Source organism: Nicotiana tomentosiformis, chromosome 3, assembly GCF_000390325.3.
Source record: "Nicotiana tomentosiformis chromosome 3, ASM39032v3, whole genome shotgun sequence".
Taxonomy (NCBI): Eukaryota; Viridiplantae; Streptophyta; class Magnoliopsida; order Solanales; family Solanaceae; genus Nicotiana; species Nicotiana tomentosiformis.
The window spans coordinates 99,687,106-99,714,703 of NC_090814.1; the positions used below are offsets into that span (position 1 = coordinate 99,687,106).

General features: G+C 35.4%; 2 protein-coding genes and 1 long non-coding RNA gene across 11 annotated transcripts; 2 read left to right on the forward strand and 1 right to left on the reverse strand.

Annotated features, from left to right (window-relative positions):
• Positions 1-11,782: 11,782 nt before the first annotated feature.
• Positions 11,783-16,485, forward strand: LOC108945464 (uncharacterized). 9 transcript variants are annotated; one of them, XM_070197329.1, is made up of 5 exons: positions 11,783-11,964; positions 12,717-12,743; positions 13,761-13,851; positions 13,975-14,018; positions 14,282-16,485. In XM_070197329.1, exon 5 carries the CDS (start codon positions 14,809-14,811, stop codon positions 16,258-16,260), a length of 1,452 nt encoding a protein of 483 aa, XP_070053430.1. In that variant the 5' UTR covers positions 11,783-11,964; positions 12,717-12,743; positions 13,761-13,851; positions 13,975-14,018; positions 14,282-14,808; the 3' UTR covers positions 16,261-16,485. The 9 variants fall into 9 exon arrangements, with proteins under 9 accessions (XP_070053430.1, XP_070053431.1, XP_070053432.1 ...); XM_070197330.1 differs by having other exon boundaries at positions 12,717-12,738; XM_018771439.3 differs by lacking the exon at positions 11,783-11,964 and adding an exon at positions 11,994-12,613.
• An 849-nt stretch (positions 16,486-17,334) lies between these two features.
• LOC104103404 (F-box/kelch-repeat protein At3g23880-like) lies at positions 17,335-26,901 on the reverse strand. The gene is made up of 2 exons (XM_070198894.1): positions 26,869-26,901; positions 17,335-18,432 (listed from the first exon to the last, which is right to left on the reverse strand). Exons 1-2 carry the CDS (start codon positions 26,899-26,901, stop codon positions 17,335-17,337), a joined length of 1,131 nt encoding a protein of 376 aa, XP_070054995.1.
• LOC104098092 (uncharacterized) lies at positions 23,279-25,798 on the forward strand. Its single transcript, XR_686692.4, has 3 exons — positions 23,279-23,685; positions 24,886-24,935; positions 25,538-25,798. It is a non-coding gene; the product is annotated as an uncharacterized lncRNA (long non-coding RNA).
• Positions 26,902-27,598: the final 697 nt, after the last annotated feature.

The window sequence follows — 27,598 nt, forward strand, 5'->3', positions numbered from 1 at the left end:
CCAATTAAATGAACTAACACACGAACCCTTCCACTCCAACTTAGGCAACGCTGGAATAGCCAAGGTAACAATATTGGTATGACAATCTAGAATAGCATGATATGGAGATAGCCAGTCCATACCCAGAATAATTTCAAAATCGGTCATCTCGAGCAATAAGAGATCTGCTCTAGTTTCATAACCAAATAATGTAATAATACAAGACAAGTATATACGGTTCACAATAACAGAATCGCCCACAGGAGTGGACACATAAACATGAGTACTCAAGGACTCACAAGAAACACCCAGGAATGGAGCGAATAGAGATGACACATATGAATACGTAGATCCTGGATCAAATAATACCGAGGCATCTTTGCCGCAAACAGAAATAATACCTATAATCATGACATCTGAGGCCTCTGCATCTGGTCTGGCCGTAAAAGCATAGAACCGAGATGGAGCGCCACCTGGCTGGCCTCCACCTGGCTGACCTCCACCTCTAGGATGGCCTCTACCCACCTGTCCTCCACCTCTAGGTGGTCGGACGACTGGTGGAGCAACTTGTGCGGTAATCGTAAGCTGCTGACCCTGCTGCACTAGTTTACCCTGCAGCTTAGGGTAGAATCTCCGTATGTGACTAGGATCCCCGCACTCGTAACAACTGTGCGGTGCAATAAGCCGCTGACTAGAATTCTGGCCCTGGGGACCTGAATACCCACTGGAAGAAACCTGAATAGCCGATGGGCCCTAAGAAATCTCTGGTATAGCATTGAAGTAAGGTCGTACTGGAGCACCCCCGAGGAGGCAGTGGTGCTGGATATGGGGGCCTGCTGGACTGCCATCTCATAAACTGACCTTTGTCCCCAGACGGAGCACCTCTGAACTCTCCAGAATACCTGAACCTCTTATCTCTCATAACCTGCTCTCGGCTCTGCTAACGTACACCCTCAATTCTCCGGGCTATCTCCACGACTAGCTCATAAGAAGTACCCATCTCAATTTCTCGAGCCATAGTGGCCTGAATGACAGTATCTAAACCAGCTACAAACCTCCGCACTCTCTCCGCCTCAGTAGGGAGTGTCATAAGTGCATGGCGAGATAACTCAGAGAATCTCGCCTCATAATCGGCCACTGACATCTGACCCAGCTGGAGCTTCTCAAACAGAAAACGCAACTCTTTCCTCTGGGAGGGTGGAATATACCTGTCTAGAAAGTTACGGGTGAACCTATCCCAAGTTATGGGAGGAGAATCTGCTGGTCTGCAAAGAACATAAGACTTCCACTATCTACGGGCCCTGCCCTCTAGCTAGAAAGTAGCAAAGTCAACCCTATGAGATTCAAATATCCTTATATTGTGCAGTCTGTCCCTGCACCGATCAATGAAGTCTTGTAGATCCTTATGTCGCTCACCCCCAAAGACAGGAGGATGTAGTCTAGTCCATCTGTCCAATAGTTTCTGAGGATCAGCGGCTGCAGCTGGCCTGGGCTCAGGTGTAGCTGCTGCCACTGGCTGGGCTCCACCCACGGGTAGTGCACCCTGGGTCTGATATACTGTAGCTACATGTCCATGAGCCTGTGCAATCGAAGTATGTGCTCCCCCCTCCCCCCCTCCCCCCCGCCTGAGATGTGGCTGGCTCTACCGAAAATAAACCGTCTTGAGTCATAGTGTCCATGAATCGTAACATATGACCCATAACATCTTGAAATCCCGGTGCAGATGTGAAATCCACCAGAGCTGGCTCTGCTACAGGTACTTCACCCTGCTCCTCAATAATGGGATCCTCTGCTGGACCCACTAGTGGAATAAGTGGGACAATCCTGGGACATCCTCTACATCTACCATGGGCTAGAGCCCTCCCTCGGCCTCTAGCAACTGGGGAAGTAGCTCTTCCCTGGTCTGGAACCTCATTAGAGCTCGTTCTCACCATCTGTGAGGGAGTAAGAGAAAGATATTTAGTATTGTATCAATTGCACGATGGAAGATGAAGAAAGGTAGTTCCCTAACACCCTATAGCCTCTCAAAGATAAGTACAGATGTTTCCGTACAGATCCGCAAGACTCTATTAGGCCTTCTCATAACTTGTGAGACCTACGTGAACCTAGTGCTTTGATACCATGTTGTCACGACCCAATTTCACCTATAGGTCGTGATGGCGCACAACACTATAGCTAGGCAAGCCAACTAATAAATTAAACATATATTGATTAAACTTTTAATCCAATAATAAAATAAAATACCAAATTCTACCAATGTGTGTGCCAAGACCTGGTGTCACAAGTGTATGAACATGTAGTAGATTATACAAAACTCCAAATATTGTCTGAAATGAAATAGACAGAAATGTAAAATACAAAGAGAGGCACTGGTAACTGCAGGACGGCTCAGAAAGGCAGCTCACCACTACGCCTCTCGATAACGAGGATGTGAATAATAGGTCCTCCACAAGTACCTGTCTCAGATCCTACACAAAAAGTGCAGCAGGTGTAGTATGAGTACGTAAACAACGTGTACCCAGTAAGTATCAAGCCTAATCTCGAAGCGGTAGAGACGAGATAGTTGACTTTGACACTTACTAAGGGTCAATAATAATAAATAGAATGGAATAGGATTTATTTAATTCAGCATGATTCATAGAGTTAACAATTATTTTTTTAAATCAGCAGAAATAATCAAATTCTTCCAAATGCAACAATTCTCAATTTATTAATTAAATTCCTTCAAGCCTAATAAATTTTCAATTTATCAATTAGCTTCACAAGTTGCAATAAACTATCAAAGTATAGTGTATTTATTATTATTATTAAGCACGATTTCTGCCGAGGACGTACGACCCGATCTAGAGTGTCGTATACACTGCCGAGAGACGTGCGGCATGATCCATAGATGCATATATCCTGCCGAGGCGTTCGGCCCGATCCACAAGAAAGGAGGACATTTTCTTATGTACCTCCGGAATAAGAGTATTTATTGAAAAGTTTATTCGAGAGGATAACAATTTATTTCAACAATTAATTAATCTAAACAAAAATTTAAGCATATGAAAATTTTATCTTTTACTACCTTTCATAAAAATTCACAATATATACCTCAAATAATTTAATTAATAAGGAATACAATTTATACAAGTAATTCATGCTTTGAGTCCTAAACTACCCGGACTTTAGCATTTATAGTAGCTACGCACGGACTCTCGTCACCTCGTGCGTACGTAGCCCCCGCAATTAGCAATAATTATTTAATTTAATCCCTATGGGGTAAAGTTTCCCCTCACAAGATTAGACAAGAGACTTACCTCAATTTGCTCCAATTTAATCCACTAAAAGGCCTTTTCCACGATTATCCAACTCTGTCTGGCTCGAATCTAGCTAAAATAATTTGATACAATCACTACAAATTATAGGGAATCAATTCTATAAGAAAATACTACATTTGTCAATAAAAATCCGAAATTAATTCAAACATCGTTCGTGGGGCCCACGTCTCGGAATCCGACGAAAGTTACGAAATATGAACGCTCATTCAACCACGAGTCTACCCATATCAAAATTACTAAATTTCGATAATAATTCGGCCCTCAAATCCTCAAATTTATCCAAGAGGATTTTCAAACTTTTTCAACTTAATTCACTAATCAAATGAAAATAACCCTACGCAATCGCGGAAACTCCCACGCGATCACGTAGCACAGTCTCTGCAAGCCTACAAGTTCGCGAGCCTCCTCACGAGATCGCGAAGCATTAAGCGCGTGGTCATCATCTGCTTTGTTTCCTTTTCGCGAATGGGGCCTTAGCCACGCGTTCACATAGCACAACTGAATTCAACCTACGCGATCGCGGACTTGCCCACGCGATCACATAGAACAAATTCCGAGCTGCCCAATTAAGCATACACGATCGCAACCCAGTTCACGCGATCGTGTAGAAGGTTAAAAATACTAGAAATCAGCAGCTATCAGCAATGCTCCAAAAGCCAAAAACGATCTGTTAGCCGTCCGAAACTTACCCGAGCCCCTCGGGACCTCAACCAATTATACCAACAAGTCCTAAAATATCATACGAACTTATTCGGAACCTCAAATCACATAAAACAACGTTAAAACCATGAATCATCCTCCAATTCAAGCTTAATGAAACTTAAAATTTCCAACTTCTACATTCGGTACTGAAACCTATCAAATCATGTCTGGTTGACCTCAAATGTTGCACACAAGTTATAAATGACATAACGGAGCTATGTAAGTTTTCGGAACTAGATTCCGACCCCGATATCATATAGTCAACTCCTCGGTCAAACTTCTAAACTTAAATTCTTGTTTTAGCCATTTCGAGCCTAATTTAACTACGGGCTTCCAAATAAAATTCCGAAAATGCTCCTAAGTCAAAAATCACCATACGGAGCTATTGGAACCGTCAAATCCTGATTTCGGGGTCGTTTTTCTTAAAATGTTGACCGAAGTCAAACTTAGCACTTTAAGGCCAACTCAAGGAACCAAGTATTCCGATTTCAACCCAAACACTTCCAAATCCGGAATCAACCATCCCCGCAAGTCATAAATCATTAAAAGCACATACAGGGAGTTTTATTTTAGGGAATGAGGTTCTAAAAGTAAAAATGACCGGTTGAGTCATTACAGCCTGGTTGTCACAATAGATTGAAACTGGGTTAGAATGGACAAACCAAGATCATGCAGTAGTCGGAGCAACCAGGAAACCTCAGCTGAAACTTTGTGAAGTGCTCTGCATTCAGCTTCAGCTGAGGACAAGGAGATAGTGGGCTGTTTCTTGCTTTTCCAAGAAATTGGGCTGCCACCAAGAGTAATATAATAGCCAATGACAGATTTGCGAGAAATGGAAGATGCAACCAAATCAGAGTCAGAATATGCTGTGAGAGACAAATCAGATGAACTGAAGAGGATCACCCCTTGAGCTGGGTCATTAAGTAAATACCTGAGAACATGCAAGGCTGCCAACATGTGGGGTATTTGTGGCTTTTGAAGAAACTGACTTAAATGTTGAACTGAGAAGGAGATATCAGTCCTAGTATGTTGCAAGAAATTATGCTTCCCAATCAATCTCCTATACAAGCTAGGATCAGAAACATGCTCATCCATGTCTAACACCAGTTTCACAGAAGGATCCAAAGGGGTCATGACATGAGAGAAATGTTGAAAATTAAATTCAAACAAGAGATCAGAAGTGTACTTGTATTGGCTCATCACATAACCTTGAGGAAGAAGAGAAATTTCCAATCCCAGAAAGTAGTGAACTGAGCCCAGGTCTTTGATTTTGAATTGAGCATCCAAGAAGGACTTTAAAGAGTTCATCTCAACAATATCATTACCAGCTAGCAATATGTCATCAACATAGACAGCCAAGACAATGAGAGAATCAGAGGAGACCTTGGTGAATAAAGAATAATCGTTCATGATGGAAATGTAGCCTCTAGATTGCAAGGCTTCAAACAGTTTTGAGAACCACTGTCCAGAAGCTTGCCTAAGGCCATAGAGGGACTTCTTGAGTCTACAAACCAGGGGAGGAGAAGAGGAAGCAGACACATCAAGACCAGGTGGGACCTTTATATAAACCTCTTCATGGAGATCCCCATGAAGGAAGGCATTATTCACATCAAGTTAAAAAACAGTCCAGCCCCACTTAGCAGCCAAAGTGAGTAAGCACTTGATAATGGTCAATTTGACAACATGGAAAAAAGTTTCAGTAAAATCAATGCCCTCTTTTTGAGTGTCACCCCTAATGACCAACCGGGCCTTATATCTCTCAATAGAACCATCACCCTTTTGTTTGATTTTGTAAACCCACTTACAAGGAATAACTTTCTTGTGAGGAGGTAAAGGGATAATATCTCAAGTATGGTTTGCCTCAAGGGCTTAGAATTCCTTTAGCATAGTCTCTTGCCAAGAAGGATGTGAGGCAGCCTGCTGGTAGAACTGGGGCTCATGCATGTGGATGTCAACAGAAGATACTTTGGAAGAGGTAGGAAGAGAATTAGGGGAAGAGACACAAGAACATACATAGTCTTTGAGATAGGAAGGTTGTTGGACTATTTTGGTGGATTTCCTCAAAGGTGGAGGAGAAGGGATGACAAGAGGAGAGGCATAAAGAGGGGAAAGAGAAAGAGTTGATGGAATAAGAGAGTCTTGGGATGTGGAAACAGCAAGAGTAGGAGAAGATGAAGGGAACGAGGTTGTAGGATCTACAAAATCTGATATAGAAGAAGAGGAAAAGGTAGAAGGGTGATCAGATTTATAGGGAAATATATGTTCATGAAAAACTACATCCCTAGAAAAGAAAATGGAATGAGTAGTGAGATTAAGAAGTTTTTAACCCTTTTTGCCAAAGGGGTACCCAAGAATATAGAAGGAGTAGCTCTTGCCTGGAATTTATCTCTGCTAAACTTAGGTGAAGTAGCAAAACATAAACATTCAAAGGATTTCAGGTGATCATAAAGTGGAGGGAAGCCATGAAGTTTCTCATAAGGGGAAAGACTCTTCAAAACAACAGAAGGAAGTCTATTGATGAGGTAAGTGGCAGTTAGAACACAGTCAACCCAATATTTAAGGGGAAGGTTAGATTGAAAAAGAAGAGCCCTAGATACTTCCAATAAGTGTTTGTGTTTCCTTTCAACCACCCTATTTTGCTGAGGGGTGTGAGGGATAGTGGTCTGATGGAGAATGCCTTCGCTTGAGAAGAACTTGGTGGCTTCAGAACTGCCACCAAGTTCAAAGGCATTGTCAGACCTAAAAGTTTGAACAGATGATTTAAAATGAACTTTGACCATGACAGTAAAAGCTTTAAGGACAGAGAGAGCATTGCTCTTGCAAGAAAGAATGTGAGTCCATGTGGCTATATAAGTTCCACTATAAGTTCTAGTGTTATATGGACCCAAATGTCAATATGTACTAATTGAAAAGGGGCAAAAAAGTGTATAACAATTCCAGGAAAATGTAATCTCTGTTGTCTTGCTAGTGGACAAAATGATACATAAAACTTTGCTTGGAAGATACTTTATCAGACAAGAAAGGAATAATTTTTATTCTATGATAAGGCATGTGTCCTAATCTTTGATGCCAAAACAAGTCCAATTTATTAAGGCAATGTGACTGATTACAAGCATGAGTACCATTAACATGTGTGACAACATGGCTGGACTTATCAGATACAAGTGAAACAGAATTAGGTATACTACTAGAAGAAGAAACATTCATAGAACCAGATGGAACAGGAAAGAGGTCAACATCTGGATGGAGATAGTACAGTTTTCCTGCATATTTACCAATTTCCAGTGGCCTCTTCAGAGAAGGGCCCTGTAAAAAACAAATTATTTTGGTAAAAAGTGCTGAACAATCTAGCTGACAGATAAGCTGATGAACTGATATTAAATTGAAGTGAAAGGATGGCACAAGAACAACATGAAGTAAAATTATATCATGTCTAAGATACAAAGATCCAGTTGATATAACTTTAGCTTTATATCCATTAGGTAGGGTGACAAGAAAGGGCTTGATTAATGGTTGGACATTAAAAAGAAGATGTTTGTGTGGAGTCATGTGATTAGTAGCCCCTGTATCTAAGATCCAAGGAGTGACACCTAATTGAGAGGATGCGTACACATGAGAAGCCTCAGAATCTACAGCATACTTACTGAACAAACCTGCAAAGTGTGACAAAGAAGATTGATCCACATTGGAGGCATCATAGGTGGAAGTATTGGACATCTGAGCTTGTTAGAACAAGGTCAACAGGTGTTGATACTGCTCTTTGGTGAACCCATGGGCTGAAGAATCAGCATGCTGATAAGTGGAAGTGACAGCAGTAGAGGGTGAAGTTTCAGTCTGGACACAAGAAGCATACTTCTTATTCTTGGTGAATTTAAAATCAGTAGGGAACCCATGAAGTCTATAGCACTTGTCTACAGTGTGGCCAGGCTTCTTGCAAGAAACATTTGAAGTAGTTTTCCTGGCCTCAAAATTCACCTTTTGACTGAAGTTCCTATTTATGGTAGGAGTACCAGGGGACACCAAGAAAGAGGTGGCATCACCAGAGAAGTTAAGAGTAGCAGAGTGAGCTTCTCTTTGACTCTCATCTTGCTGTAGAAGACTATAAGCTTTGTTGATTGGTGGAAGAGGATTCATTAATATAATGGCACTCTTAACAGTTGTGTAAAACTCATTGAGACTATTGAGAAGTTGAAACAACTGTTGATCCTCTATGAATTTCGGTAATGCACCACATGAACAAGTAGGACCTACATATGATGAATTCAGCTCATCCCACAAACTCCTCATTTTGGTGAAGTAATAAGCTATATCAGAGGAGACTTGAGTAGTACAGCTGATCTCCCTTTGTATTTGGATGTATTTAGACTCATTTGACTGACCAAACCTTTTATTTATATCTTTCTAGACTTCCTTAGCAGTTTTAAAATACATCACGCTAACAACTATTTCTCTAGATACTGAATTAGTTATCCAGGCTTTAACCATATCATTGCACCTTTCCCAACATGGATAATAAGGAGAGTCAGGAGTGGGTTGGTTGACTCTGCCATCTAATAGACTAAGCTTGTTCTTTGCGGAGAGGGAAGTGAGCATACTGTTACGCCATAACATAAACGCACAACCACTGAATGGTACGGATACCAGTTGACTTCCAGGATTATTCGAGGGATGAATATAGAAGGGATGTGAGGGATCCAAGGAAAACGAAGCAAAACCATTGGAAGATGAAGGAAAGTTAACATCATCTATTACAATACCCATTTTCAGCAGTGACTAAAGCTAACACTAAGAAACTACAATAGTATATTAAAATAATCAGAGACAAATCCAAATCAAGTACATGCAATGAACATCAACAACAAAGGAATAACAAATCTTGTGATTAGGAGTGACCACGATACCGTCCTTCTTTTGAAAACCCGAAGAAGTGAGGTCTTGTTCAGCCATGGACCCTAGGTAGAGAAAAACTACTGAGTAAGTTGAAGATTATTGACGATTCAAGCAATACAAGTCGAATATACGCGGATATTGAAGGAAGCCCCAAATTTCACGAATGTATTCTGAACGTCGCCGATCAGATTCAATCCCTGACGATTTCAAACAAGGTTACCATCGGAAGAAAGCTTGTGACGAGAGGAATCTATATTCCTTCTCTGATACCATGTTAGTTTAGAAGCTTGTTAGCTATGGCGGAAACGACGGAAGAAAACCCTAGAAGGGTTGAGAGAAGAAGAGAGAGACGAGTGAGTCGGTCAAAGTCTAATTGACCAAAACTGATTTTCTTATTTAGTAAAAATTATTTATATTTACAGGTATCAAAAAGGGAAAAATAATTGTGAAAAAACATTTACATGTCTAAACTATAAGAGTTATAAAAGGGCTTCTTCTTTCCCTTATCCGATTGACCTGAGATGTATCTGGGCTAACAGGTGTTTACAAAAGGGTTGTACTAGCCAGCTTGATGAATTGGCCATCAAGACTTTTGCTGCCTTGATTACTGCGCACCCTGACAATGCATGTGTAAGTCTCAATTTGTTGTGCCATTTTTGTTGATGTGAGTTTCAGGAATTATTTTTATTGTGCTACTTTTTTAGATGCTTCAGTTTAGGTTCTGGGTTAATTTTCAAGGATTGCGAAGTTGAGTATTTGATCAATTTTCTACGTGATATAAATGAATTTTTCTTTTCTATTTCTTGAAGCTATACTACATCAGTTTCAGTTCGTTCCTTTTTGGCTTTAGGTATAAAGCTTTCTTGAAATGTGTGGGTTTGTATGGACAGTGTTTGAATATCGATCTAGATTAAAATTTACACCAATTAAGTTTTAAGCCTCTAAGAAGAGAATAAAGATATAAGACAAACGGGGTAAAAGTAATGAAGTAGTGAGGAAAAATATTCATTTACCTTCAAGAATCAAGATAGGTGTAGCTTATTTTGGAAATCCTAGGTTTTGAATTTTATGGAGAAACTCTCTCAAACTTGGGGTAAGTTTCTTACTCTATCTATATGTGAATTAGTATATCTTTTGTATGGTGACTTTTAGTCATTTAAAATCAGAAATTTAATCCCGTGAATTGGACAACAGTTACTATTTTGGGCATAATTTTTTTTTTAAAAATCGGATTGGGGTAATTCAAAAGGCTATAAAAAGATAAGAGATATATCTACAATTGTTATAAAGACCAAGTTGTCCAGTTCTGTGATTTACTGCCTCAAAATATCTGCTGTAATACAGTGCAGAGCTACTGCCCAGATTTTCTCCTTAAGAATTGTGAATTGTGGAGACCATTTAGACCCCAATTTTGTTTATATAGTGATGAGTCTTGCTCAATTACTCTGGGAGGAAAAATAAAATTTAAGAGGAAATATAGTGATCCGTGTGTGCTGAAATATTATGGTGAAGTTTTGCTAAGCACTTTAAATGTTGGTACTGCTATACGAATGCTAGGTAAATATGTGCCATTGTGTTCGAAGCTGAATGTTCTTTTTTTTTTTATATGCAAGATTGCTATTGGAAGTGACTGTATAAAGACAATTAATCATATAAAATCACTTTTTTTTTGTGGTAAAGATGAAACCATGTTCGTTAAGCTAAAAGGTGTGTATAAGAAATTTCTCCATTGTCCTTTTACTCTTTTGATGAAAGTGTCCTATTGTTTTCTGTTATCTTACTCTGTCTCTAAAGTTACCTTACATTCGTAACATATACTTCAAATGACCAGGCTCAGGCTCAGTACATTTAAAATTTGACTATCAGAATCTAAAGGTAATATCATGTAAGTTTATTTTTCTTCATTTGGGTATCAAATTCACTTTCTTTTAGTTTTTTTGCAAAAAACTTTCTATATTGGGTTGATGTGAAGATTTGTGTATGACTAGTAATTTTTGATTTTGAGGATAAGTAGAGTTACTTGTCGATGAGTATCAGTTCAAGATCTCCTTATATATCACTGAACTAAAGAATGCCTTTCTTGTGAAAAGTATTACTATAATAAGACGAGACACAAAAGGTAACTATATTTTTGTGCTATAACACTAAACTTGTAATGACCCAACCGGTCATTTTGATTTTTAGAACCCCGTTCCCTAAAATAAAACTTTTCGCATGTGCTTTTAATAATTTATGATTTACGGGGATGGTTGGTTCGGGATTTGAAAGTGTTTGGGTTGAAATCGGAACACTTGGTTCCTTAAGTTGGCTTCAATTGTGTATGTCTTTATGATTTTTCATTTTGCTAAAAATATAGTTTGTCACATATTTATGTAAAAATCAAAATTTATAGAAACGCCTAAACAATATATGTTAGGTTAACGGCCCAACATGTAGCATAACCCTAGCAAGAGCACGTAGGCAGTAAACACAAAGACTATACACAATTGTGAAAAATATAATATGTAGATGAATATTCGCAGAGAAAAAAACATAACAGAAATATTCAACCATCGGATATGCTTCTTTTTTTTTTAAATATGAATGATTTTGCTAAGCCAAGTTTATTAAGGAAAGCTTCAAGCATTCAACCTACATATCAACACATAGTTTTCCTTGACTATAACACAATAAATACAAAGTATAATAAATAAGAAAAATAACAAAGCAACACTACATGAAGAATAAGTTAATGTAAAAAACATAGAGAGAAAAGAACTTAAACCTTATCCCAAAGAAGCAAAGAGCGAAGAAAATGATGCGTTACTTAATTGAAAGAACAAGTTAGCCGTAGGCTTTATAGATGAGGGGTGAGAATTATATGTTACCAATACAGACTCAAAATGGGTCTGACCCCCACCCCAACACTCCCACCCCAAGGAAACAAAGAAGAAAACACCAAATGGGAAAAAAGAAACAAAAAAACCCACTTTGTTGCTACTTCCTTAAACATAATTTCATACATAAACACTGCCATGATTCTTTGAACTTTTGCTGTTTTTTTAAATCTTATAGCTCGTTCTTCATTCTAAAGGCAAGTTTTTGTAATCTTTTCTTGAACTCATTCTGTACGTTTTTTGAGGGCCTCAAAACCCAGAAAGGACAAGAAGAAAAAGAAAGTTAATAATTTCGTAGCCATATTTTTCTTAGGTGATAATAATTTTTATTTTCTATTTTCTTTGGTGTTGTACATGGGTGAATGGTTGAAGTTTGAGAAAAAGGACTATTCTTGACCTACAAAATATATAGCAGTCATTTCCTAAATTCCAGGAACCTTGAATTACTGTTTTTTTTGTTTTTTGTTAAAGTATTAAGCTTTGTGATTTTGGGTTTGCGATTGGATTACGGTATTTACATGTAGATCAGTAATAATCCATGTTTTGTCTATGTTTCTCTTTCTTGGTTGTTTCTATTTTGTGGCTATGAGTGTTGTATTTGGTTGCTAATTTATCCACACAACAAAAAAGTAGTGATTAAGACTAAAATTAAATTCGGTTTGGGTAAATATTTGTGGCCTCTTTGATTTCAGTTTCTGCACCAGGAAGAGAAGTGCCCAACTTGAGTTTCACATGCTCACAGGGTTCTTCTCTCTTTTTATTTTTTATTTTCTACTGACTTTCATTCCTTTGTCTTAAAGCATTACTTGCAACATAATGTTTTTGTCATCTTTAATTGCTTGACTGGTATAAATTTTTGCCTCTCTTTTTTATCCTTTTCCCCTTGTAATGTTCAATTTTTTGGATTTTGAACATTTAATTTTATTATGTGCATTCATTTTTCATGCAGAGATAATTGCTGAGGTCTTGAGGTCAGGTATTTGTTCATCTACAGGTTCATGTTTTAAGTTATAAAGAGAAATGTTATTGTAAATGTAAGAGAAAATGAATTGTAAATCGGTTCTGACGTTTGACGTGATCCTTTAAAGTCTAATTATCTGTCCATCCCCTGTCCGCTAATCTTGTGGATACTATTTGACTGGAAATTTAGGTGTCATTCAAATCTCTGGTTTTCCTTATTCAAGCTGGCGTATTTTATACTATTATATTAGTGATATTTTCATAACTTTTTTCGTTGTAAATCAGTAAGCTTTCCTCCTATTATTACCTCGGAATGTAATTTTAAAGGCCATAGAATTGAGCATCTATCACAATGTAATTTTTGAGAACTAAATGACCTATAAAAACCATGTGAAATTTCTTTACTTTGTCACTTTTATACCCTGTAAACCTTCTTCTTCTAACTACTCCTGGTAGTTGTTTTTCCTAACACTGAACATAAGCAGCTCTGATGTAAGTTTGCACGATCATATTCATCCAAAAATCAACCTTTACTGCTCGTAATGTATTGGACCTCATTGTTCTTAACCTTCTTCTTGCTTTGCTTGGCCATGTTCTTTCTAAATGGAGCTCCATTTATTTAGAAGTTCATTGATTCACTAGGTATATGCGAGTGCAATTGAACCTCCTTAATTCTAGTATGTACCTACTTTGGCAAGCATGGAATTTAGGTAAACAAAGTTTGAAAACATTGTTTTCAAATGTCACATCAGGTTTAAATAACATATAATGGTACTAGTTTATATTTATTTGAATTCTTCTCTTTTAAGAAGGAAAACTTTTAAGCATTTAAATTCTAAGTCAAGTTTTTGGGGTATACGAACAAGATAGTAGGCATAGCTTTTCTGGAAGAAGTAATAGGTTATGCAAAATTTTAGGCAGCCTTGCATCTTGAATTTCATTCTTTGATATATGTCAATATGCATTTCCCTGAAGTTGAAGACTACTGAAGTAGCACATATGGTGATCTCCATGTGCTCTCTTTACGTTGCAGAAAAATGCATTGTATCCTTAGGTGATCAGGTAGCATCATTCAGAAAGATCCAGATATGGATGACAGTACATTGTCCCTGAAATCTCTAGAGGTGCATAAGTTCAGTTCATGTTCTATGGTTGTGTATATTAATTGCTGCAAATCACATGGATGTACTAACTCTTTGTCATTCATCTGGATTAGTTCTGACATGTATTGTGGTACTTTCTTCTAGGACTATGGAGTATCTTCTGTTATTTGGAGATTTTGCAATTGTAGGTAAAGACAGCTTCTTGGTACTATCGATGAGCTACATATATTTTTGTATTTGTGTATTATTGTTGAAGTTCATTTTCTGTAGCTTGTCACTATATACCAACTACGTCGTTGGGAAGTGGAATTGACGTCATATACCACATTTATAGCTTTTCTTATAAATTGAAATATCGCATCAGATACCAACAGTTGGCCCTATATCTTTTCACATGATATTGGTTTAAGCTTAACAATGTTCATATGTTAACATATGAATCATTTTGCAGGTCTACAGATGTCACATTCTTTGTCTTGGAATCCAATGGACTATGGAGAGTTCTTGTTCTTCCACAACAATATCTCTACCGTCGGAGATCACTTCAATCAAATGTAAATAGAATTCAAGTTGGTTCGTTGTTGCCATTAACTTCTTTCTTGTTTGGTAGAGAGAAAATTCAAAGAGTTTTTAATATTGGCTCTCCTCTTGAATCAATCTCGTCTAGAAGCTCTCTACACGATGGAGGTGCTTTCAGCAATCTAAAGAAATGGGACATGTTATCAATCATTCCTTCTGGTCAAAATCCAATTATCGAATGTGAATTTCCTGGAACCATCTCCCGGGGATCTGATGCCAATAGTGTAGAAAATATGGATATTCATGACCCTAAGGAAAATAGATCCACAGACAGATACTCAAGGAAAAAACCTAGAAAGAAGGGGAAGCGGAATAGAAATCTCAAGTGCAGTAATGGCCTAAATGAGCTGCAATCTGCAGTTGGATGTTCAATAACTCAAGCTGTGATACAAAGATGCCATGACCGTGAGCTCTATTGCTCTTGGCTCAAGGAGTGATGAAAGATGTAGTTCGGGTGGATGTAAATCACCTGCAAGTACAGAGGTTTCTTATGCTGGATACATCTTAAACAGTGCTGGTGAGAGGAAAAAGCGTTCAAAGCAGCATCTTGGGAATCCTTATGTAACAGAAAAGAAGGATAAGTATTTTAGAAGAGTTCCGAAATACTCAAATGTCTATGCAAGTAGTACTGGAAACCAGAATAGCCATGCGAGAAAGGAAAATTATCATTGTATTTGGAAAAGGGTCCAGAAGAATGATGCTGATGTAAGCAACTGTGACTTGGAAAAATTGAACTTAGGTTTCTCACTGTTTGATGATAGGTTGAAAAAGAGTACATTGAAGAAAGAGCTTCCTAATGATTCTATTATATTATCACAATCCGCACATGAAAATCAGGAAAAGCTCAAATTTCCAAAAAATCCCAGGAGAAATAAGTGTTTAGATCCACTGGAGGAGAATGAAAGTCAATGTCAGAAAGGATCTCCAGTTAATGGAGCCTCTTCAAATGTTTGTTTGAAGACTAACACGCAATCAGATGATGTATTTGGTTCAGCTACTCAAATAGCTTCAGCAAAAAGATCAATTAATGTTGCAGATTCTCGAACTGGAACAAGTTCTTTCAGGGCTAGATACAAGAAAAGGAATGTTCAATATGTTTCCCTTAAACCAATCCCGAATCCCAAAGCTTGTTCCCGTAATGTGGAAGCAACAGGAGATGTCCCGATTGTTGTATCCAACGTGGATGATCAAATGGTTGAACATCAATTTGACTTGTTATCTAGATCAGAGAAGTTCGATGACCTAACAGCGCGGCGGCAGGAGCTTCCTGCTGTGGATGGAGAGGGTGACAAAGCGGACAAAGAAGTTTCTCCTCCTGGTCAAAATGTTACACATGAGCAACTGGCTTCTAAATGTCAAGCTCCTGTTTCTTCCTCAGTGAATGTCAGAGTGATAAATGTAGGTCAAAATTCAGAAAATATAAAAGCTTTACCTGGTGATACTCAGTTTGGGAAGTTGAGAAATCATAACACATGCACTCTAGAGCAGGGCTACGACAATGCTGCTACGGCGAAGTTCTTCGTTCCTGAAGCTAAAATCCAAACCTTTCATAGTCTTGAAAATGATTGGAGAAACATTTCTCAGGCAGTGAATGATGCCCATAGGGCACAGCTAGCCTCTAAAGCCATTGAGATCGGTAATGGCTATCCTGCTGCCGAGTTTGAGAAACTTCTTAATTCTGCCTCTCCATTTATATGCCCATCTGTTAGTATTCGGACTTGTCGGGCTTGCCTCTGCAGTCAAGCTACTAATGATCCTCTATGCAGACATGAGATATCGAATATCTCTTTGGAGAACTTGTGGCAGTGGTATGAGAAACATGGGAGCCATGGTTTAGAAGTAAAAACATGAGGCGCAATGCATATCTACATCCAGTTCCAGAGCAACATTGTTTTCGGTTGGCCATTTTATAGGATACCCGATGGCAATTTGCGTGCTGCTTTCTTGACTTATCATTCGCTTGGCCATTTTATTCATGGAAACCAGACACTAAAACCCCGAAGTGTGGATTTCAATAGAATTTCGTACACTTTTGTTTTCGCGGATCAATAATAAATGGAGTCAATTTCCTTTTGACTAGGGATTTAATAAGGTTACTTGGAACACTGAAATTCAATTCTAAGTGGTGACTCTGTAAATAAAATAATCTCTATCCAAAATTGTCTTGGAAAATCCTTTTAACCCACTATTATATATATATATATATATATATATATATATATATATATATATATATATAAAGCTAGGTTGGTGAATTAAATCTAAATTATAAACATTAAATGAGAAATGTGTCACTCATCTTAATAAGAGCGTAATAAAAACGAGAGGAAACGAGGAGCCAAATCCTTTTCCCAACAAATAATGAAATTCTCAATCACCCAATAGTTAATTTCCCAACAATTAACAACTCTGTCCTAGTTAATTCCCCCGCATTCAACTAAGAGCATTAAGTTCACTCAACTATGGCTACAAGAACGGATGATGTTTATCTCTAGAATTATATTGCAGATTAATTCCTTATATTGTTCAAACTCTTGTTGATTAATCTAAAGTCATTCCTAATTTCTCCTTTGAAGCTCAAATCAAGTAAACGGGGGATTCTTTTATGCCACTGAGCAATCTCGAACTTTCCGCTTAAGTCAAGGTGCATCTGCCTTGTCTGTAATTAACTAATTACTAAATCTAACTTTTACAATAAATGGTTTTCTATCTTTGGAAAATCTTACTGTTCTGGAAGGATTTTATATGTTCTGAACGAGTGGTTTATTATATCGTACACGAGTCATCCCCAACTATAATATAAAATAAAAGGTAAATCAAACTTGAAACCTCCAAAAACTCGCAAGAATAAATAAACTTTAAGAGAATATGAGTTTGCAACATGATTTAACATGTAGAGTATATACTACTACTAAGCAATGCGAATTAACGAAGCTTATTAGTGATTGCCTTTGGAGACATCAAGCTCTGGGTATAAACGTATACATCGAGAATGGAATCTTCATTGATGTCATCACGGACCAGATCGGGCCATTCAATAAATGGTCCTTTCGATGTCCTAAATACAGTCCTTTCAGAATATTCACAACATAGTAGCACTTCACCATCAGCAAATATGTATTTTGGTATAGTTAAAGGAACCCCAATAGCAGGTATAGTAAGCATTTTAGACCAAGATTCTTTGACACCATAAAGTTTCATCACCCATAAATTAAATGTGCTCCCGTCATGATAAGTAGAATAAACGCATAACATTCCTTTCAACACTGATACAACTGACTCTCTCACTGTCATCGTCAAGCACATTGGCTCTGGCAACGGTTCATCTCTGTACGTTTCATTTGAAATATTAAACGAGATCACAATAAACTCTGGGAGCTGAATACGTCCTAGCCAATGAAATGCTCCATGTACAAATGCCAAATCCATATGCATAAACAAGCATGATACGTTATTTCTACAGCTTTTATTAGCAAGTTTTCTCCAAGAACCACTTTTAACTGAGAGAATTTCATTGAGGGTGTCATCCTCGTTATTAACCTTAAGGACCTTATAGTCATTACTACTTGAGTCAAAACCCAATCCAAAAGTGTATCTATTTCTGTCCACGGTGGAGTAATCTGAATGAGGAAGTACTATTGTTTCTCTTGTGGAGGGATTCCATAGCAATAATATCGAAGGATCTCTCTTAGGTGTATTCTGAAGCCCGACTAAAAACAAGCCATCACAACAACAATATATTCTGCCATACTTTGGTTCATAGTTTAACGGGCAATCAAGTTTTCGTACGACTTGAATATTCAAAGATAAAGAAGAAAAAGAGATGCTGGTATTAGCTTCACCATCCTTATAAGATATTTGGCTAATAAGCAATTTTTGAAGGTTTTGGTTCCTGCTGGCAATATTGAGATGCTTCGTCCTAAAGTAACATGATGAGATTAATGTATTCCAAGATCCAGAAACACACTTAAATCGCATAAGAGACTCAACAGGTAACCTGCTGAGGATATCGACAATTATTTCCTCTTGGACGTGAGTTCCCATTCCTACATACGACAAGGCAAGTACTTTTAATTATTAATCCACAGGTTGAACACCTTTATGTTGAGCAGAAATTGAAGAAGAAACCTACAACAATTAGAGAATACTATTAGTTAGAATATATTTTCAAATACATCTTACTTGAGTAATATGTTAGAGGAGGCCGACAACTACGCTGTTGCAAAATAACCGAATACACAACCATGTTTGTTCAATTGTGTATGTCTTTATGATTTTTCTTTTTGCTAAAAATATAGTTTGTCATATATTTATGTAAAAATCAAAATTGATAGAAACGCCTAAACAATATATGTTAGGTTAACGGCCCGACAGGTAGCATAACCCTAGCAAGAGCACGTAAGCAGTAAAACAAAAACTATACACAATTGTGAAAAATACAATATGCAGATGAATATTCGCAGAAAAAAAAAACCCAGAAATATTCAACCATTAGATATGCTTCTTTTTTAAAATATGGATGATTTTGCTAAGCCAAGTTTATTAAGGAAAGCTTCAAGCCTTCAACCTACATATCAACACATAGTTTCACCTTGACTATAATACAATAAATACAAAGTATAATAAATAAGAAAAACAACAAAGCAACACTACATGAAGAATAAGTTAATGTAAAAAACATCGAGAGAAAAGAACTTACACCTTATCCCAAAGAAGCAAAAGAGTAAAGAAGTTGATGCGTTGCTTAATTGAAAGAACAAGTTAGCCGTAGGCTTTATAGATAAGGGGTGAGGATTATATGTTACCAATACAGAGTCAAAATGGGTTTGACATGGTAGGACAGCCCAACCCAAGCTGCTAGTTAGATGAGGTTGGATTATGATTTTCAGCCCATTCGTGAAAGTACCCTTATTTTAAGGGCAAAAACGTAAATATGCAAGAATTAAGAAATTTTTAATGAATCTTAGCAGCATTCGTTAATTAACAAAATATGTCAACGAAAGATTTACTTTCCTTAACAAAAACTTATAAAACTGGAATAACCATCTATGATCTATCCACCAATTTCTCACCCCTCAAAATTAAGAATCATGCATGCTAATTTTAAGGATCTGTTTAACTCTTTTCCCTTAAGAAAAAGAAACAATGTGGCCTAAAGTTTTTTCTAATTGGAATTTAAATTAGGATAATATACATTCTATTTAAACATGTACATTTGTAACTACCCAAGCATCTCTTCTCTTTTTCTTGCTAAAAGATATTGTCTTTCTATATTATTTTTTCTTTTGTATCATTTAAAGAATATGAAACTAATAAATCTAGAATATATAGTGTATAATAATATATAGATGAAAACCAAATAATTATAAAAGGATATTAAATATTACTATTATATATTGACTATCACAGTTAAAATAATAGTACTAAAATAAAATATTGAATATATCATCTATTTCTTGAAAAGTTACAGTGAAATGTTGATATTATCTCCTAATAACAATAATATACACTAATTATTTAATGTACATTATTATGAAATATGCATTATATTTTATGCATAGACATCGAAAAGTTGAAAAATATTTCATGTCAAATATACATAAAATATATTCAGATTTTACCAAGAGTACATAAATTATACATTAAATATGCCTAATACATATATCAAATATGTGCATTTACTTATAGGTCATATATACAGAAATATAAATTAAAAAATATATATATTATAAAAGCATGAATACAATGTTGATGGACAAAAATAACCTTAAATATAATTATAATACCGGATATAATTGGTAATATTACTAATTTCCTTTTTGTGTTCCGATTTTGTTTGGTTTAACAAAAATAACATGTTCTAGAAATTCTATTCTATTTGGTTTAGATTGACAGATATAAAACATTTGTGTAGGAAGATTTTTTCCATCTTAACATTCCAAATTAAATTCTAGAAATTATATTCTATTCTTTTATGACTTGCATAAAATTTACTTTTAGGTATTATAGCCATTTACATGTATATCATGCACGACTGAAGTTATTCACCTACAAAAGGTAAAAGTAAAATAATGACATGTTAATGTTTGTAGTTGTAGCTGTTGTATCGTAACGGGGATAACATTTTTGGAGTTCAAGTAAATAATGGCCATAGTTTTTAGTTTTGAATATCAAAATCTTATACATTAACGTAGTATTTTACTCTAAATTTTATATATTAAGAGATCAATGGTTTATTTTACATTCAAGACCAATGTTAGTGTAATATAATACTGATTTTCATCATTCAAAAGATTTGTCTCATGTACTTTTCCATGTCAAATTCGCAACTGTCTTACATCGTGTTTCTTTTTGTGTGTAATTCTTCTATAAATTTTAACTTTTTATATTTTGTATAGATGATTGATTAAAGTTTCTAATCCTATTTCATTTTGAATACAATGAGTAAATTCTTAAATATATCTATAATTTTAACTGCTTTATGAAATCTTACTATACTGCTTTCACGTCAACGTGAATGACTATAATGATATTTTTGATAATTTTTTATTTATTAGAGTATGCTATAACAAATGCAAATTATTTACTTTGCCATCGAATAACTGAGAAGGGGGTTTAGTAGAGTGTTAGAGGACGCACACGCTTGTAGAGATTAGAATAGGTTATTAGGGCCACCGTATAGACTGGAACACATATATAAGGTATAAGACTAGGGATTTTTGAACGATGAGAAGCAAGATGGAGATATTCTAAAAGAGAATGAGAAAGAATCAAACACGACAAGAAAACATAAACATTCGTAAGTCGTTGGCTTTGGTGGCACAAATATGTTAAGTATCTTGAGTCGGACAATATCAACCATTCTATGTTCACTGAGTATTTCAGTACATACTGCAGAGTATTATATTCGGAACCCTCAGCCTATCGAAGACATGGACAAAAAAAATGTAATTAATCGAATTGTACTGATAAGAAATTTAATATTTACACTTCAAAAGAATTTCTTTAATATATTTTATAAATTTGTATCTATTTATACTCTTTTCTTGAATAGTAGAGAAGATGAAATGTACTATTTGATATTATTGTTGAAGTATGTCAGAGGACCATATTCATTTGAAGATGTATTCATGGTTAATGGAAGATGGTGTGAGACATATAAGGAAGTTGCAAAAGAATGAGGGATATTAGAATGAGATAACAATATTTCGGAATGCTTACACGAGGAAGTTCTCTTCAAGACGCCATCAGCTCTCCGAAGTTATTTGCAACTATATTGGTACATTGTAGTTCAAGTGTTCAACCGACGTTAGAAAACTGTGGGGTATATATTACGAAAATATGTCATCCGTAACGTTTCAAAAGCACATGTCCGTTTTCCAAAAGCACATGTTTCAAACGATTCATCCATATTATCAACGTTGTTTTCTTACACAACGTGCACACTAAAGTACATTATGATATCCGTTTAGCTAAATCATATTTTCCAGCACTCTTGCTCATGCTCTCTAGGAAACTATTTATACTCTTCAAATACTACCATTAGTCCTAAATCGAACAAAGATTGTAAATGCTAACTTGGTAAAAAAATACTTATTACCTAAAATAACAAAGATTCATCTAACAAGAAACATGAGAACAAGAACAGATTCAGCATTCAGCATTCAGTCATTTTTTGCTTCGTGCCGTAAATGGAGAAAAGCATATAGTAAAAAATAATATGACCCTTTAGTAATAATTTTGGTGAATATCGCTTAATAAGAAAAATACTTTCATCATTAAATAAAAGTAAAAGTTGTGAAAAGTGCATGGCGCAAGAGATATTTCAATGTCGACAAATCAACTAGGAGTATCATGTTTTCTTTTCCTTATATTTGCTAATGGAAATTTCCATGTGAAATAAGTTTGACACTTAATTCTTCTTATAGGGATCTTATCCGAGATATTTTTATACGTTGTTACTATTAAAGTGAGAGGTTTGTATTTAATTAAATATTTATTCTAATTATTGAATGTAATTTTTAAATATTACACAAAAAATCGATAAAAATTATTCGAGTAGGAAAGGAGTTCATGAATTATTTAATTTTCTATATTATTATAAAAGCACGAAGCAACGATGCGAAAAAAATAAATATTTTAAATGGTAAGAAAAAATAATTAAATCTTTGAATTAAGTAATTAGCAAAAACATAAATTCAATTCTTTTATAAAATTATCGTGTAAGTAAAATTATTTTTCAAGTTGAAAAATCTTTTAAGGCACATAAATTAATTTTCACAATAAAAGTATAGGTTTAGTGAAAGAAATAAGAAAATAGAGCAAAATCGGTTATAGTAAAAGTCAAATACTAAATATGCAAACTTGAAACAATAAGAATGTAACAACATAAGACAAAATGTATTAAAAATGTCATTATTATTTTCTATCTTTTTTTAATCATTCCAACAAATGACAAATCCCTATATTTAGGTTATTTTTTATAAAGTATTAACTCTAACATTAAAGTATTTTTGTAAGATTTTGTATTATTATTTATTTATCGAGCAAACTAGCTAAATGAGAGCAATGGTTTTCATGTTTAAGAACTTATATTTTTTTCTTTAATATTTGTTCAATATAACTCACATTATTAAATAATTTTTGTGTAATTTTTAAAAATTATATATTAATTGATATAGTGTTCACCTAAGACTAGTTACATAAGAGCCGGGGTTTCGACCTGGCAGCTTCCAGGAATTCAATTCAATTCAATTATAAGGGCAGTATTGACATTTCGTATTATAGACTTACGTGTCATCCAAAGCAATCGCCGCCTCATTTATTTGACATTCATTGTCTAGAATTTTATCGCCTGTTTCCTTCTCCTTTTGTGTCTATCAGTTCATCTCCGTTTTCAATATTCCACTTCTACACCTGCCTTCTACTTAGGGCTTCATGCTTCATATTCAGTTGATATCATCAGAGAAAACCACTCCTCTATCAATACCTCATTTTGGTGTTTTTAATATTTTTCTTTTGTTAATTTGTACAGTAATCGTTCCACGAAATTCCTCAATGAAAGTAACTAAACAAGTATTTCGCAAAAGAGTTGGGCTTCAAAGAATTATCAAAGCTAAGTTAAAGAGGTTGGTTACGGCCTCAGTTATTGTGACCATGTGCTTATGTCTCAATGGTGTATGATAGTGTTTACAAAGGGATTGTACTAGCCAGCTTGATGAATTGGCCACCAAGACTTATGCTGCCATGATTACTGCGCACCCTGACTATGCATGTGTAAGTCTCAATTTGTTGTGCCATTTTTGTTGATGTGACTTTCAGGAATTATTTTTATTGTGCTATTTTTTTAGATGCTTCATTTTAGGTTCTGGGTTAATTTTCAAGGATTGAAAAATTGAGTATTTGATCAATTTGCTACGTGATATAAATGAATTTTTCTTTTCTATTTCTTGAAGCTATATTACATCAGTTTCAGTTAGTACCTTTTTGGCTTTAGGTTTAAAGCTTTCTTGAAATGTGTGGGTTTGTATGCACAATGTTTGAATATCGATCTAGATTAAAATTTACGCCAATTAAGTTATAAGCCTCTAAGAAGAGAATAAAGATATAAGACAAACAGGGTAAAAGTAATGGAGTGGTGAGGCAAAATATTCATTTACCTTCAAGAATCGAGATAGGTTGAGCTTATTTTGGAAATCCTAGGTTTTGAATTTTGTGGAGAAACTCTCTCAAACTTGGGGTAAGTTTCTTACTCTATCTATATGTGAATTAGTATATCTTTTGTATGGTGACTTTTAGTCATTTAAAATCAGAAATTTAATCCCGTGAATTGGACAGCAGTTACTATTTTGGGAATAACTTTTTTTCTAAAAATCGGGTTGGGGTAATTCAAAAGGCTATAAAAAGATAAGAGATATATCTACAATTGTTATAAAGACCAAGATGTCCAGTTCTGTGGTTTACTGCCTCAAAAAATATACTGCAATACAGCGCAGAGCTGTTGCCCAGATTTTCTCCTTAAGAATTGTGAATTGTGGAGACCATTTAAACCCCAATTTTGTTTATATAGTGATGAGTCTTGCTCAATTACTCTGAGAGGACAATAAAAATAAAGTTGTTTAAGAGGAAATATAGTGATCCGTGTGTGCTGAAAAATTATGATGAAGTTTTGAAATCACTAAGCACTTTAAATGTTGGTACTGCTACACGACTGCTAGGTAAATATGTGCCATTGTGTTCGAAGCTGAATATATTTTTAAAAAAATATATGCAAGATTGCTCTCGAAAGTGACTGTATAAAGACAATTAATCAAATAAAATCACATTTTCTTTTGTGGTAAAGATGAAACCATGTTCGTTAAGTTAAAAGGTGTGTATAAGAATCTTCTCCATTGTCCTTTTACTCTTTTGATGAAAGTGTCTTATTATTTTCTGTTATCTTAATCTGTCTCTAAAGTTACCTTATATTCATAACAGATACTTCAAATGGCCAGGCTCAGTACGTTTAAAATTTGACTAATCTGAAGGTAATATCATGTAAGTTTATTTTTCTTCATTTGGGTTTCAAATTCACTTTCTTTTAGTTTTTTTGCAATAAACTTTCTATATTGGGTTGATGTGAAGATTTGTGTATGACTGGTAATTTTTAATTTTGAGGATAAGTAGAGTCACTTCTCGATGAGTATCAGTTCAAGATCTCATTATATATCACTAAACTGATGAATGCCTTTCTTGTGAAAAGTATTACTATAATAAGATGAGACACTAAAGGTAACTATATTTTTGTGCTATAACACTAAGCTAACAGATATATTCATGTGAAACAAGTTTGGAAGATGTACAGGTTTCAAAAACCAGATAGGAATTGATTACTCACACTAATTGACCAAAACAAAGAATAGTTGTATAAAACCTTCGCTAATAATTCTGCTGATTTAAAAAAAAAATTGTTAACTCTATGAATCATGTTGAATTAAATAAATCCTATTCCATCCTATTTATTATTATTGACCCTTAGTAAGTGTCAAAGTCAACTATCTCGTCTCTACCGCTTCGAGATTAGGCTTGATACTTACTGGGTATACGTTGTTTACGTACTCATACTACACATGCTGCACTTTTTGTGCAGGATCTGAGACATGTACTTGTGGAGGACCTATTATTCACATCCTCGTTATCGAGAGGCGTAGTGGTGAGCTGCCTTTCTGAGCCGTCCTCCAGTTACCAATGCCTCTCTTTGTATTTTACATTTCTGTCTATTTCATTTTAGATAATATTTGGAGTTTTGTATAATCTACTAGATGCTCATACACTTGTGACACCAGGTCTTGGCACACACATTGGTAGAATTTGGTATTTTATTTTATTCTTGGATTAAAAGTTTAATCAATATATGTTTAATTTATTAGTTGACTTGTCTAGTTGTAGTGTTGGGCGCCATCACGACCTATAGGTGAAATTGGGTTGTGACATAGGCAGCTCTTCATATTGCCAAAAACCCATTTTTTTACGAGCGCACCAAACATATTGAGATTGACTGTCATTATGTACGCACTTGCTTGCAGACTGGTCTGATTTCTTTGCATTTTATCTCCATCTCCAACCAGTTGGTAGACATCATGACCAAAGTTCTTCCTGGTCAAGTTCATCATGGTTTACTTTGCAAGCTTGGTGTGTTCTCACCCTTAAGCTTGAGAGGGGTGTCCGCCCAGATACATCTCAGGCCTAATTGTCACAGGCCCAATCGGATAAGGGAAAGAAGAAGGCCGTTTTTATGACTCTTATAGTTTAGACATGTAACTATTTTTTCACAATTATTTTTCCCTTTTTGATACCTGTAAATATAAATAGTTTTTACTAAATAAGAAAATCAGTTTTGGTCAATTAGACTTTGACCGACTCACTCGTCTCACTCTTCTTTTCTCAACCCTTCTAGGGTTTTCTTCCGTCGTTTCCGCTATAGGTAACAAGCTTCTAGCCTAACAACACCATCATACACCATTGAGACATATGCACATAGTCACAATAACTGAGGCCGTAACCAACCTCTTTAGCTTAGCTTTGATAATTTTTTGAAGCCCAACTCTTTTTGCAAAATACTTGTTTAGTTACTTCCATTGAGGAATTTCATGGAACGACTCTCGAGGCAAATAAAAGCAAAGACATATTGACGCTCCGAAACTACTGGACATGCGAGTTGCAACATACGTGGTAAATGAGAACATACATTTGCATTGGATAATTCCTAATGGTTAGAATTACCATAAACTGTCAATATGATATTTTCTTGAAGAATGTGATGTAAGAGTTTCCTTTGGCCTGATATCATCATAGTAATTGAAAAGTTATTTATTGTGCTTTGATACTAGACACCTATGGCCCTAGGTCGATAGTTGAAAGAATATTGGTACGATTAAATACTTGTAGAATTAGTGATTGATCAAGATAGAATCTGTCAACTCTTGGTAATGAGTTTAAGCTCCATGTTGTCATAAATTATAACCGACCAAATTAAGACCTTGGCCAAGGCAATTGAATGAAAGAAGCAAAGAGTTTCTTAGGTCATTCAATGGTCGATTACGTTTTACACGAACACATAGTCGGTCGCCTATTAGGATTTGATAGTTGAACCATATCCTAGGGTGACCCAGAGCTATAAAGACAGAAGGAATTAATACATTATTCTTCTACTGATTCTTGAGAGTAAATTGTATACTTCATGCTAGACGCCACCCTTGATTAGTATACTGATGTGATCAATTTACTACCGGTTTAGTATTGAACCTATGAGGTCGCACACTAACGAGTGTTCTGATCTTTGCTAAAGGATTAATTACTTTATTATTTGATAATTAAATTAAAGAATTTAATTAGTCAAATAAATTTAGTTATTAGTCCAAATAAAATATTATTATATTCTTTGCTAGCACAGAGGATATAATTAATATTGTGAACAAGTTAAAATTTTCTATTTTAAATAAGAAAATTAAAATTACATCTCTTCGTTGATATATATGCACTTGGTAATTATAATTAATATTTATAGAATTCAATTAAGAATTTAATTCCATAAATGAGTTACATGTTTTTATTTTAAAGTATAACTAAGTTGTAGAATTCAATTTAGAATTGAATTCCATAAATGAGTTACATGTTTTTTAAATATTTATCATAAAGCATGTGATTTGTA

Coding starts and splice junctions, on each gene's coding strand:
- LOC108945464 (XM_070197329.1), top strand. CDS start 14,809: ATGACCGTGAGCTCTATTGCTCTTGGCTCAAGGAGTGATGAAAGATGT.
- LOC104103404 (XM_070198894.1), bottom strand. CDS start 26,901: ATGACAACATGGAGCTTAAACTCATTACCAAGA. Junction 18,433..26,868: donor GCTTAAACTCATTACCAAGA/GTTGACAGATTC, acceptor CACGTCCAAGAG/GAAATAATTGTCGATATCCT.